The sequence below is a fragment of the Tubulanus polymorphus genome, chromosome 1 (genome assembly GCF_964204645.1).
Source record: "Tubulanus polymorphus chromosome 1, tnTubPoly1.2, whole genome shotgun sequence".
NCBI classification, from domain to species: Eukaryota; Metazoa; Nemertea; class Palaeonemertea; order Tubulaniformes; family Tubulanidae; genus Tubulanus; species Tubulanus polymorphus.
In genome coordinates this window covers 10651327-10664051 of record NC_134025.1, presented here as the reverse complement: position 1 = coordinate 10664051, position 12725 = coordinate 10651327, and the positions used below count along the sequence as shown (strand labels likewise).

General features: G+C 39.1%; 1 protein-coding gene across 1 annotated transcript; it reads right to left on the bottom strand.

Moving 5' to 3' along the window:
• Window positions 1–17: 17 nt before the first annotated feature.
• LOC141912004 (endothelin-converting enzyme homolog) lies at window positions 18–11909 on the bottom strand. The gene is made up of 20 exons (XM_074803161.1): window positions 11181–11909; window positions 10220–10424; window positions 9613–9729; window positions 9384–9529; window positions 9218–9286; window positions 8813–8926; window positions 8583–8720; window positions 7046–7176; window positions 5506–5635; window positions 5085–5249; window positions 4225–4401; window positions 3552–3667; window positions 3398–3456; window positions 3187–3241; window positions 2901–2968; window positions 2389–2534; window positions 2041–2106; window positions 1718–1813; window positions 1311–1387; window positions 18–719 (listed from the first exon to the last, which is right to left on the bottom strand). Exons 1-20 carry the CDS (start codon window positions 11421–11423, stop codon window positions 620–622), a joined length of 2418 nt encoding a protein of 805 aa, XP_074659262.1. The 5' UTR covers window positions 11424–11909; the 3' UTR covers window positions 18–619.
• Between the last annotated feature and the right edge of the window lie 816 nt (window positions 11910–12725).

Genomic DNA, 12725 nt, shown 5'->3' with positions numbered 1-12725 from the left:
GGCTCACAAATGACGAGAAACAAAGACGATTTTAGTAAAATATTTGGCTTTTCATCATATATTTAATTCGGCTAACAACAATTTCATACGTATCGTATATGTACGGTTTGTATATAAAGCGTGACGTAATAACATATATACCTATATCACATTTTTGAAAGATCACAGGATTCCATAGCACACATAACTATATATATATATCATATATAGATGTATATACAAAACACGTCTGCTTGTAATCTGATGAAATTCAGGGATAGGTGAGAATGACGAAAAAAAGGAAAATTTGGTGCGAAATGCAAGCTGGTGTGTTTCAGATTGGAATGTAATAAGTAACAGGTTGTTAAAGCTGCCGATCTAGACACCGCTAGCTCAGGCGTAACATTTGATTTAATTGTTTAAGCATTATACCTAGATGAAGCATAAACTATTCCGAGCCTTTTAAAAGAACATTTCCAGGGCAACGAATATAAAGCGACGGTTGATATGTATATGTATATAAATGTATCAGAGATTCCCCATTTTAGAGTCAATTAAAGAAAATGTTTTGATCGCTAGGCTAAAAATAACATAGCCGAATAGAGTTTGATTATGTATATGTATTTCCTCTTGTTTTTCGTCACCAAATGCGGCACTTATTGACCGGATTCATGGGTGCTCCAGCGCTGCATTTAAAAGCCTGTGAAAATCTGTCCATATTTTGGAGAACTCCGTTTACCCTAAAGTCAGAAATAACGTATGTAGGAATATTAAGATGAATTGATGAAAAAGTCATGTTTTTGCAAATGGATGTGGCAGGGGCGGATCTAGGAGGTATGGCGGGGTCCAAAAGAAAAGAAAAGGCATTTTTCTAATAAGACAGCCATGTCAAAGGCCACTAGCGGGGACCCACGTCCTCGGCGTTAATGTGTTTTTGAAGAAATACAAGAGATGCAAACTCCGAAAGGATGAGCGCAAGATTTGCAGGTTTTAACGATGTTTGTCTTGGCGAAACTGATAACCTCAATGGGAAGGCAGGGGTCCGAACCCCGTGACCAGCCCCTAAATCCACCCCTGAAGACGAAGAAGGTAAAATCTATCAGCGAGAAGTGGCTATGATGGAAACACGTCCTGAAGGGGTGTCAACAACCCAATTGATTTTCCATGGTTACGCCATTAAGAACGCAGTTTTATGCATGTGCTTTTTGGGTGGTTGTTTTCCAAACACCGCCAGCAAAGTGCTCGTCAAAATGGGCGTTGCTGATGTTTTGCTGAAACACGAGAAATTCGGCTGAAAAATACTGATAGAACAAACGGTTAATGCTATATACCTGTATTCGTTTGGCGAATGCTCTTCGTAGAATAATTCTTTAGTGTAAAGAAGTGGATCGGCTTTCCTGCAGAAAGCCTGAAATTTGAGGAAAAAACAGACAATTCAATTGGACTGAATCTTCTAAAATATCATGAAAAAACTATTGATTCAATGATCAATTTGTTCCACCACGGCTGTGGAGGATTGACAGTGGAACTGGTAGAGCGATATCATTTAGTTGATGCCATCATTTGAGTATCAAACTCAGGAAAACTCGACTGGTAGACTGATATTAATCTCAATATTTCAGTAAGAGCAAAAACCACAGTTGATGATTTAACTATTCATTCAGGCAGATTCGAAGCTTCGGCTAAACTTCATCTTCAAAGAAGCGAAAACGAAAGTTTAACTTATAGGAAAACTCACTTGAGCAAAAGCCAGGAAGAATGACTGTTCATTAGCCATATCCAGTAGAGGTAGTTGTGGCTCCTCTCCATGGCTTTCCGCGTAGCTATCGTATGCCTGAGAAAACAAAAACAAACAATCCATACCGGTTGAATGTCCGATGAGCTCGTTGAATGAATTCGATTTGTTTTTCGATTACATGGGATATTCCGCATAATAATAAAACCGTTGAAACAATGGCAAAATGAATTTCGAAAAAAAACTTAAGATATTTTTTTAAAGGGGTGCAACAACGTTATGCGGTTTTGCGGGGGAGGGGGTTCCATTGGGGGCATTTCACATACCTCTAAGGCCACCCGTATCCCTCCATTGTCGGCTAGATTTTCTGCCAGTGTACGGGTTCCATTTATCTAAAATCAATGGTTATTCCTGTCGAATTAATCCCTGCTTGAATATGATATGATATACATGTATGTTAAGTTGAATATTCTAGTTAAGTACATGTTAACATTGATCGGCCAGGAGAGTGAATCAAACGTTAATCTAATTCCAATTCAGGAGCTGCATGTAAAAGCACCTGAAAGCGGAACTGATTCCTAAATTTTCTGAACTGAATTTCGTAGACTTTGTAGTCTGCTTTCAAAATAAAGATGTGTTATATACCCTTCGAGAAGATAAATACGTTTTCTTACATGAACCGGTTGTTTCGAGTACGGCAAAATAACGCTATAGTTTCTGTATTGCTTTATAAAGCATACGGCTCGCTTTTGAAAGTTCTCAGACGTTCTTGCGGTCCACCACCGGTGACTCATTTTACCATTCTGATCGTAGAGTCTTCCTGGAAGATAAAAAGAATCAATGAACAAATTTACCAAACTTACATAGAGACCAAGGCCAAGGCCAGATTTTTACAACGTTTTAATATATATTGCGAATCTCCAATTTCATCTTTTATTTTGTCTTCCGAGAATTCCCCGGAGTACGTCTGAACTACGGCAAAAGCCTAACCCCAAATTCAAATCCTTTTTTCTAAGTTCCCTCCTACCCGCAGATCTTTTTACAATTAATGTTTCAATCAAAGAATAAAAAGCCGCAACCTAATGCGCGACCTAAATGAGCCTAATGATAGCTGCTAATGCAGTGAATGCTTTTCGTAAAGTCTAATTTTTTAGCGTGCATCTCATTACATTAGCACCCGATATACCTTTATTGTCAAACCCGTGCGTTATTTCATGACCCATCAAACTTCCGATTCCTGCGTAATTCAAATACCTGGCAAAAGAAAAATGTGATAATAAACATGACAATAGGACGCAATTGAACGGTTGGGCATGTCGTAAAAATCGCTTCTTATTCGCTTTCGTTGAATTGGACGATAATTACACGACGTAGCTGTTGAAAGTATTGAATTGAATACAACCAAAAGTACATAAAAACTCTTTATGTATAGGACTCTTTATAGGACTCTATGTATTTTTGATATAACGTACTTTGGCACGTCCTTTCCGTAATAGTACGGGCTGTCCATAGCTCCTGCTAACATCCCTACAAATAGATTATCATCATCATCACGAAATGTCAGTGCGCTATTCCATTATTGCCTGAATGAATATTGTGAACCGCGCTAAGATTGTGTGGCGTGACGAGTAGAAGAGATGACTGTTCTTTCTTACTTTCTTTTCTATATTAACGGTTACTCACAAAATTGATTTCCTGGCATCATATAAAACGCATTCACCGAGTAGATTGGTAGGATCCATCTGAGATATATGAAAAAAATGAGGCACAATTTGTTTTTGTCATGTCCCGAGTCGATGGGCAAAAAATTGGATGGTAGAATATTCCGCCGAGTTACCCTTGTTGAGCTACAGCTTCCTGAATGGACGGCTCTAGAACCAATAGCGACCGTTTTACTTTCCAGGCGTCGATCACAAGGCTGTTGTCGTAATACTTATCTAAGTGAAGATTCAACTGAAAATCCAAGTAAAATTAATCGTAACACGTTCTGCTTTTGAAATACATATTTCAAATAATTCGATAAACATTAGACTCTCCATAACTCGGTAGACACTGAAATATTGGTCCTAAAATTGTAATCATGGAATTGTGCATTTACAGGGCGTCCCGAAAAACATCGGAGATGAGATGCCACGCGTAACACCAGAAATGACAAAAGCCATAAGTGTAAATAGTAAAGACCTAATAAGTATGAGACTTAATTTAACGATTGAAGCTATTTTTGAACATATTTTCAAAATAAATGAATAAACCAAAAATGGTATATCAGAAAAAAGATCTTTTTAATATAGTGATTCAGGATGAATTTCTGACAGTCCATCGGGAAAACATTTTATAGCCTTTTTAAATGGTATTGCTTTTTGGGACAGCCTGTTGTAATTTTATGCTATCGAGAAAGGTGGAGTCTACAGCAAAACATTTTCTTTAAACTCAAATATCAATATGATTTAGGATTCATCTATTTTTTTTTGCAATATTCATCTGAATGAAAGCATGCATAAAATACGTACATGCGAATAAATGGAATCAACAAATGTTTCGTTTTTCAGATATTCCGGGTAGTACAGATATTTTTTCATATTGTTCGCCTTTTGTTCGCAGGCTTTTTTCGTTTTCTCATCCATCCAAGTCAGTTTCTGCAGGTTGGCTACGAACGCTTTCACGATTCGCTCGTGCATATCGTCCAACTAGAAATACATATATACATAGCAGGCCCGTATTTGGGGGAGGGGTTCGCGGGTGTTCGAACAATCCCCCACACCCCTCACCGTCCTCATATGTGTGAGCATCTTACAAAATGTTCCACTTCCATGAAAAAAGTTCCACTTTCATGAAAATCGACCCCCTCACCTCAGACATGGATGGCTGCGGGCCTGCATAGGTCTACGTGAATTTTCTGACAGAAAGTGGAAAATTCACCACAGAAAATTGGATCGTTTAAAAGTATCGTGAAAATTCATGTTTTATGCTTTGGTGTCACAGGCGAGTATCAAACTATATGTCGCGCAAGACATTAATTTCTTAAAAGCATTTGATATATAAAAGAAATGATTTCCACTTCCGTGTATATGTTGAATACTATATATCTAGGTGCTGGTTTCCCTAGCGGCTAACTTCCATGGTAACCTTCATGGGGCTAATGACATCAATAATGAAAATGATTTGAAATGTCAAAGGAACCAGTTCACTTCAAAACAAAACATTTAACAATCGTAAAAATTAGTCTTGATTGCTTTATGAACCGACGGATTACTACCCCCAGGACCACATTGACCCGATTGAACATAGTATGAAAAAGCCCAGTGATTTTTTTTAACCAATGCGAGCAACCAATTCCACTTTGAGATGATTGCTCGTAGGCTTAACTCACCTTTGATTTGTCTGGTAATTTGCCTTTCATGTATCGTTCGAGAAACAGCGATTCTAACGCCAGTTGCCAAACTGAGAAATTGTTCCAGCCGTAACTTGTCATGATCATGCAATATTTCCAACGTTTACACGATGAATCTACATCGGACGGATGACCCATTGTATCCTAAAGCACATTAGAACAACATTCTGACGTCGAAGCGAAAATGAGCGTTATGATTTCCATTTTCGGAATTCGTGCCGAACTTTTCGAGTATATACGTCGGTTTTATATACATGTCTGATTCAAGGGAATTTTTCTTTTAATCTCAAAATAGAAAAATTGGCTACAATGAGTATTGACTTCATTTTTTTCTTCTTAATTGTGTAAGCCGCGTTATTTTGAATTTTGAATGAAATCTATCATCATTTTGCGCATTTACCATGGTCATGAATGGATTGTCTTCTTTTCGTCTCGGGAATGGCAAACTGATTTTCTCGTCGTTGGATATGTGCGAAAGATATCGTTGGGAATCGTACGCGAAAATCGTCCATATGTAATTATTCCTGACGCTGAAGTTGAAAGAAAGCGGCATCGTACAATAAGGATTAGATATGACATCGTTGACAGCGAGGGATTGGCTTTTTGCATAAGAAATACGGTGTTTGATATTTTAGCCAGGGGATGAACCCGCTTACGTATTCCACGAGGAATCGTCTGCCGAAAGATTATCGACTGAATATTAAGATCGGGCTTCGCAAGATCCCAACGGCTATATACATGTCTCGGGTATAGGATTTTATAAACCAGACGATCAACCCATACATTATACATACGATGATTCTTTTTTTCCGCTCCAGGGTTGAAACCTTGACCCAGTCGCAATAAGAAGTCCAAATATCTAGTTCGCGCATTAATAAAAAAAAAACTCGCAGGCTTTGACGCTGGGACTAGGTGAATAAATGAATACAATGATTGTGCTCACTCTCTATTGCTCTTTTATATGAAATTCAATACATCTTCTTAACGGGGTAACAGTGGCGAAGCTCAAACTATATGGGAAATTTTTAAAGATACAATAAAAAAAACATTCTCCAAAATCCAAAGTAAAAAACTTTTTTGAAATTTATCGTAGAAATAATAGTAATAGTTTATTTGTTTATATAGCGCTATACTATAAAACAATCATAGCGCTTTACAATAGTAAAATATGAAACCATAAAATCATCAAAATACCATAGGAACGCAATAATATAAGAATACAAAAACAAGTTGTAAGAGACATTACACGATGGTAAAAGCCTTCCTAAAAAGATATGAGGTTTGAGGTTTAAAAGCGTCGACAGATCTTACGAGGAAATGTGACATATAAAACATATCGCTATCTTCGCATCGCCATCTTAAGAGGAAAGGGCAAATTTCAAAATCGTTAAACCCGTTAGTGAGAATTAGACTAGTTTTTGGGCGAGCTTAATATATCTAGGTGATTTCTATATGTGCCTGGGATGATATCCGATTCAAATTTGTAACTGGGTAAATCAAAAATCGTTATTATATTCAACCGGTTTTCATATGTCAAGCGCAGATGGGCCCCATTCGCTCCGCGTTTTTATCATATTATATACACGGTGATATATAATTGCCATATGAAATTTCAGTACCTCGATCATTTATACATATTATGTACATATTAGAAAACTCCGGGCAAAATTCTTTTTTTTTCACATTGAAGTAATCCGAATGGATTTTGAATAATAGTTTGACGCTAACGATTATATATCCTATACGTGGTTGTACCTAGCATTTTGATTTTTTTGGGGTGGAGCACAGAAACCCAAAAAAGGCTATTGGATATAACAATAATATTTGCAAAAAGGGCACTTGCCACCTCCCCCGCTAGGCACGGCCCTGCTATGTAACAATATCCAGATTTTTCAGATCTATAATTTCATCTATTTACCGTGGGTCAGGTAATAACTTACCGTTCTGGAGTATTTTTCAGCAACGACGACAAAGCTTTCAGGTAAGCTACTGTGTGGTTCGCTACCTGGATGTGCTGGCTGCTATTCGTTGGGAAGGGTAATAGACCGCTAATCAGTCGCGGCCAATCAATCTAGAAAGAAACATATAATATGTACGCTTGCATAAAAATGGCGGGTCCAAGGTACGTTCCACGTGTGGATCTAGGATTCTTTGAAAAGGGTGGACCTAAAAATTTGAATGGCCACTTGAAAAGGTTTGGCAATGCGAGGACTGCATGCGAAACATTGGTGGGGGTTCTGATTGCCCTCCCAAAGAAAATCTAGGACAAAGAGGGGCTTTTCTGGCTCTGATCAGGGATCATTTGGATACATTTTTGGTTTTTTAAAGATGTTCTTTGCAAAAATAAATCCAGACTATATGGAGGGCGCATTCAAATTCTGAAGGGGTCCACCTGGCCTATTATTCCACCGCAGTGACTTCAAAACTAATCAATAGATTAGTTGAGATAGAGTGAGCCTGATTGTAACGGTACCATTTTGCGAAAAATGGCCTCTAAAAAGGCTTGCAGGACACTAAGAATTCGCTCGTTATCCATCACTTGAATCATAAGCAATTTTGGCGTAGCCAAACTATCCATATGAATCACTTCGTATGTATATTAGTCGTATCCCTTTGTTTTACTCAACCGTGGCCAACAATTTGCCAAAGAGTCAGATACTGCAAACGCTTGATTCCACGATGGCGCAAATCGCATTCTTCACCTTAGCAAAACTTCGTGAGCAACAGAAATGTCAAATGCATTTTAACATCGATGAAGAACGACGAAGAAGATTACTTTCTCATTAACTTAGATCATAACGGCGATCGGGAAAAGTCTCTTGGACGGCGAAAGACGTACACAAAACAACCGTGAAATATATACGTAATATATCACGTCAATTATCGCATAGTAGCGCGCAATGTCACTACTTCATAAACGGCGAGTAAAAACTCATCAAATTGTCATGAGATACCGTATCAGGGCGTAAGCCGGACGCCACCGGGGAGGCGCATCAGTTAATTACCACTATTACGTAGAATCATGGCAACGAAGCCAACTATGTCAGTATGATGCAATTTTCATCTCTTAAAAGTAGTACACTGTTTATATATTGCTATATGCCGGTCATACTTTTTAAAGGAATCAGGTAAAGCATTCGCTCCCTCTGAGAGCTTTGGTCACGAAAATCGGTTCACCTCTCTCCTCCTGAATCTGATTGGCAAACCCGGGCCTAAATCAACCATTAAATGAACGCAACTTTAAGTTCGACTCAATTAGCAACATGAGAAATCCTATGGATCCACCGAAATCCTATGGATTGACTTAAACAAGAATCTTACTGACAAACCCGGGCCGAGGTATGAAGCCATCAAACGAATACAAAAGTAAGTTGCCCAAGCTGAGTCTAATTCGACTCCAAAACGAGAAACCAAAAATCCCATGGAATCGACTTAAATAAGAAGTCATAAATATAAAGTTGCTTTTGAAATATTTACCTCTGGTAAGATTTGATGTAATTCTGAAAAATTATAGGTGGGATATCCAGGAATAGGCAGGCCCATCATTTCAGCCTGTTTGATACTGGAATAACTATAACTCGGCGCGTTCACATCAACCATGGCATTTTTCGCGAGCTGAAAAAATTCAAACGCATTTTCCATTTGAATTAGCGCTTGTTTTTCGTCGACCTTACGGCAAGAATTGTTATTAGCGGTGGATATCATACCGTGAGGAGGTCGATATGGAAGTTGATTACTTCGGTAACTAAAGAATCAGCGACACGAACGCCGGCAAACTCATTCAGATATTTTTGAAATGAGTTATGGAAGTCCAAATAAACCTAAAAAGACACGAAAATAACGCTTAGGCCCAACGCACACGGCACCGAAAAAACGTTGTTTCCTCGTGAAAAAAAACGTTTTCGATGTTTTTTGTTATGCCGTGTGCGGGGGAGGCAAAACACAAAACGCCCAAATGAAAAACGTTTTTCAAGAGCAAAAAACGTTTTCTGTTTCGGCGAAACAAATATTTTGCCGTGTGCGTTGGGCTTAAAGCCCACTCGACGATCAATGGGAAAACTTAAGCAAACGATCAACCGTCGCAACCTGCGGCGTTGAATATTCTAACCTACCTTATCGGATTTGGTTTTCGAGACATATTTCGCCCAACTGTAATTCAACAACCTGCCGGGAATTTCGATCTTAATGAAAAAAAGAACATTCCGAATATATACGTTGAACCTCCTAATGTCAGCGTTCTGGTAAATATGGAAATATGAAAAGTAAATTCGGTTTTACCGACAAATCAGCTAGTACGCCGAATTCAAACAATGTTGAATATCCCAGACTGGTCGTGGATAGGAGAGCATCGGTAAAACTCCAAGATTCCGCATCCCAGCCTCCGAGTATATCCATTCCACCGTGTTTCTTGATAAAATCTCGAACTACAATTTGATTAAGTATTTTATTACCCAGTTAAGGCCGGCATAATTACGCAAACGGCATTCATCATTCATCATTATTTTACCTGGAATGAATCCAGTTTTTTTGTTGATTTGTGGGTCGTTGAGACAACTTCGATAAAATTTGGCGACTTCCCAATAGGGCTTTCGATTGTTAGATGTCAACTGATTCTCTAATTGATCTGTTCGATAAGAAAATATATATCTGAAAATATACATCTCTGTAAAAACTCAGTTGATCGAAATCGGATATTTTTCATTGTCCCGGTTCAGACAGTTGCCGTACTTATTATCCAGGATAACATTTTTCAAAACCTGGCTCAAGAATGTTACATAAAGACTGGCAAATTAGTGCCGGTCATTTTGCTCTAAACCTCCCTTAGGTGCTTTGCCAGCGCTCGCAGCAGGCGCCGGACGTTTTAGACCCCCGGCTACTCAAAATCCCTGTGGGGGAAGTTTGATCGTTATACGACTGAGTGGATAGAAGGTCGTTTCAAATTATTCATGGTTTCATTATTTATCCATTCATTACCCCCGGTCGATTATGCATTATACAAACATGTATATATTATGTACGTCTATATACTTGTTAGATACTTGAACGAGGATATTCTGCCAATTCCGCCCACGATTCCCATCACGTACAACCCATTTCTGCGAACTCGATAATACCTTTGAAAAAATACTCTTTAATATCATTTGCATCTTTGAGTGGGCTTTTTTCAACCTCGTCGTACTCGATGAAGCCTTCCGATTCATAACCGCCGCAAGCGTGCCGATAGAAATTGTCGCAAGGGTCCACCGTCGCATCCAGATTGTTGAACATTTTCGCCGCGATGCGTAGGCAGTTCGCTGATTGACATCTCCGTTGATTTTGCTGCAAATTCGTTGAAATTGATATCGATTTCAGTAAATCATAATATTTGTCCGAAATGTGTGCCGCGTCCGTATCATCCCGAGTGGTATCGAGGGATGCACTTACAAATTCAAGGCCAAAACGAGACCTAATTACAGACCCATTCTGTAGTCAGTAAACGAACTGACAGTAATCATGTTTCATGGTCGGATGTGACACACTACGACATTGCGGTCTGTCTGTATTGCAAAGTTAAAGGTTGCGATCTAATTCTGGAGCCAGTCGCACAGTGGTGACGTATATAAGTTAAAAAGTGCTTCTTAAGTCTTAGTGCACTGTTCATAGAACCAATAAATATGGTCTTAGACTGGTATTTCTTGTTTGTTTGTTTTGCTTAACGTCGTTTGGATATTGGTTTCCCAGAGCTAACCATATTGGATAATTCATTTAACTAAACCTATAAGTTATGACTGCAATTTCTGGTTTATTTGAATTGAAACTTATTTGGACGAAAACATCAAACTTGACTTTTAGAGTACCGAAGTACCACGAAGTTGGCTCCAGTTGGGTTCTAACTTCAAGACATGGTATAAACCTTAGACCTAGCACACAACTGAATGGCAAAATTCGATGAAATTATATTTTTACGGATAAACAGTGCAGTATGATAATTATCTTAACGAGCAAGCTGCAAATGAAAAGATTGCTGGTCATAATTATTCCGGTCACGTTTCAGTTTTCTATGTAAAATATAAATCATAATATTTATGGCCTTACCTCCAGTACGATGAAATACAAACAGATAATTGTCACCAAAGCGATAGTGAACACAACCAAAAGAATTACGAGCAATTTTTCGCAACTGTTCCGACATCCCGGGGGCGGATTCTTCAACAGTACCGTCTCGAGGTCGTCAACCGTCAAGTCAGCGGACGGCCCGGCGCCGTTTTCCGACGAATGAGGGATACTCAAATCGGGGGTCAGTTTCGGATTGCCCAGTTCGTATTTATTCGTCACCATCGCAAACTATATATCGCTCTCGTCAAAGCGCTACCGACGCCGGCGACAAACACCGTCCATTTGTCAAGAACGCGCCCCACATTCAAACGCCTTCTTTCGCCACTTAATGATATAAGTAAATCACAAAATATAACACTAATTTCAATGGAGATATTTTTTCGTGTCTTTACAATTCAATTGAAACAAGCCCGGAACCACCGCAAACAGGCTTGTTCTCGGCTTGAGGCCGGCGAAGAGGAATAGAAAAACCGGCATGACAATTTTTCATAACGAACGTCACCGCTTGTAATGTAATGTATATCCGTATACGTTGCAAGTTAAAGTAATCCCTGGTGAGCTGAAGCGGTAATTACATCCATGGAAAAACGTTTTGTGACAAGATTATTTTATTCACAAATTCCAAATAAACGGGACGGCAGTAAACGCAAGCTGATTAGCCGAATGCACTTCCAGGGACACCGTGGTGCTATCCATATATAATATGTATGATACGTGTCTACTGCCGGGGATATATCGATACCGTAAACCAACGTCAGTTCAGCGCAGTGACAGATGGAAAAGCCGGTAAAAACGCTGTTGCTTTCATACCAGTCGATGTCCTCGGCCCGGGGTTAACGCGAACACCGCCGCGATCAGCCGTCAGTCACCAACCGCCGTCAGTATCTACTGGATGGATAGCGCAAGAAGAGCTATCGCAAACCTTAGAGAGGCATACTTCAGTTTGAATTGAAAATACGTTCTATTTGATTATGAATAATAAAATCGAATAGCTGAAATGAACTAAATGAACTCCTGCGGGCGAATCGAGCCTAATTTAACTGCCTTGTACCTCCGCTGAAGTATAGGTTCAAAAACCCCGCGGATTCGGTTAAAACGTTCAAACATTCAACTCATGTCGTAGCTAACAATCCGAAATGCTATTTACATGACCTTTTAGCAGATGCGTAGGTGCACAGACGAGGTGATGATTGCCGAGCGAGACAAGAATGAAGCCGAGAAAAATGTCAATATCACGCATTCAATGCTAATACACTCCTATAAGAGGGAGAACTCCCGAATTCAATGATTGGCAACTGACAGAAAAACCTTACGCAAGCACGTATTATCGTACTTTGTTTTCTAAAATTCTATATTCATTCGTTGTCCAAATTCTCGTGCCAGGTCAAGTGCTAATTGAACAGAATATTCGACTGAAATGAATCATTGACTTCTTCAGTCAAGCGACTGGTGGAGTACCCGGGAAATATAGATAAATCAAAAGTTGAAAACGTTTTCATTAATGGCGAATTTATACATCGGAAT

Excerpts from the sequence above, each read along its gene's own strand:
- LOC141912004 (XM_074803161.1), bottom strand. The coding sequence starts at position 11,423 with ATGGTGACGAATAAATACGAACTGGGCAATCCGAAACTGACCCCCGAT. Across the intron at positions 3,457-3,551 it reads GAAGCTGTAGCTCAACAAGG|ATGGATCCTACCAATCTACT; the intron begins GTAACTCGGCGG and ends CATATATCTCAG. Across the intron at positions 2,107-2,388 it reads ACTCGAAACAACCGGTTCAT|ATAAATGGAACCCGTACACT; the intron begins GTAAGAAAACGT and ends CATTGATTTTAG.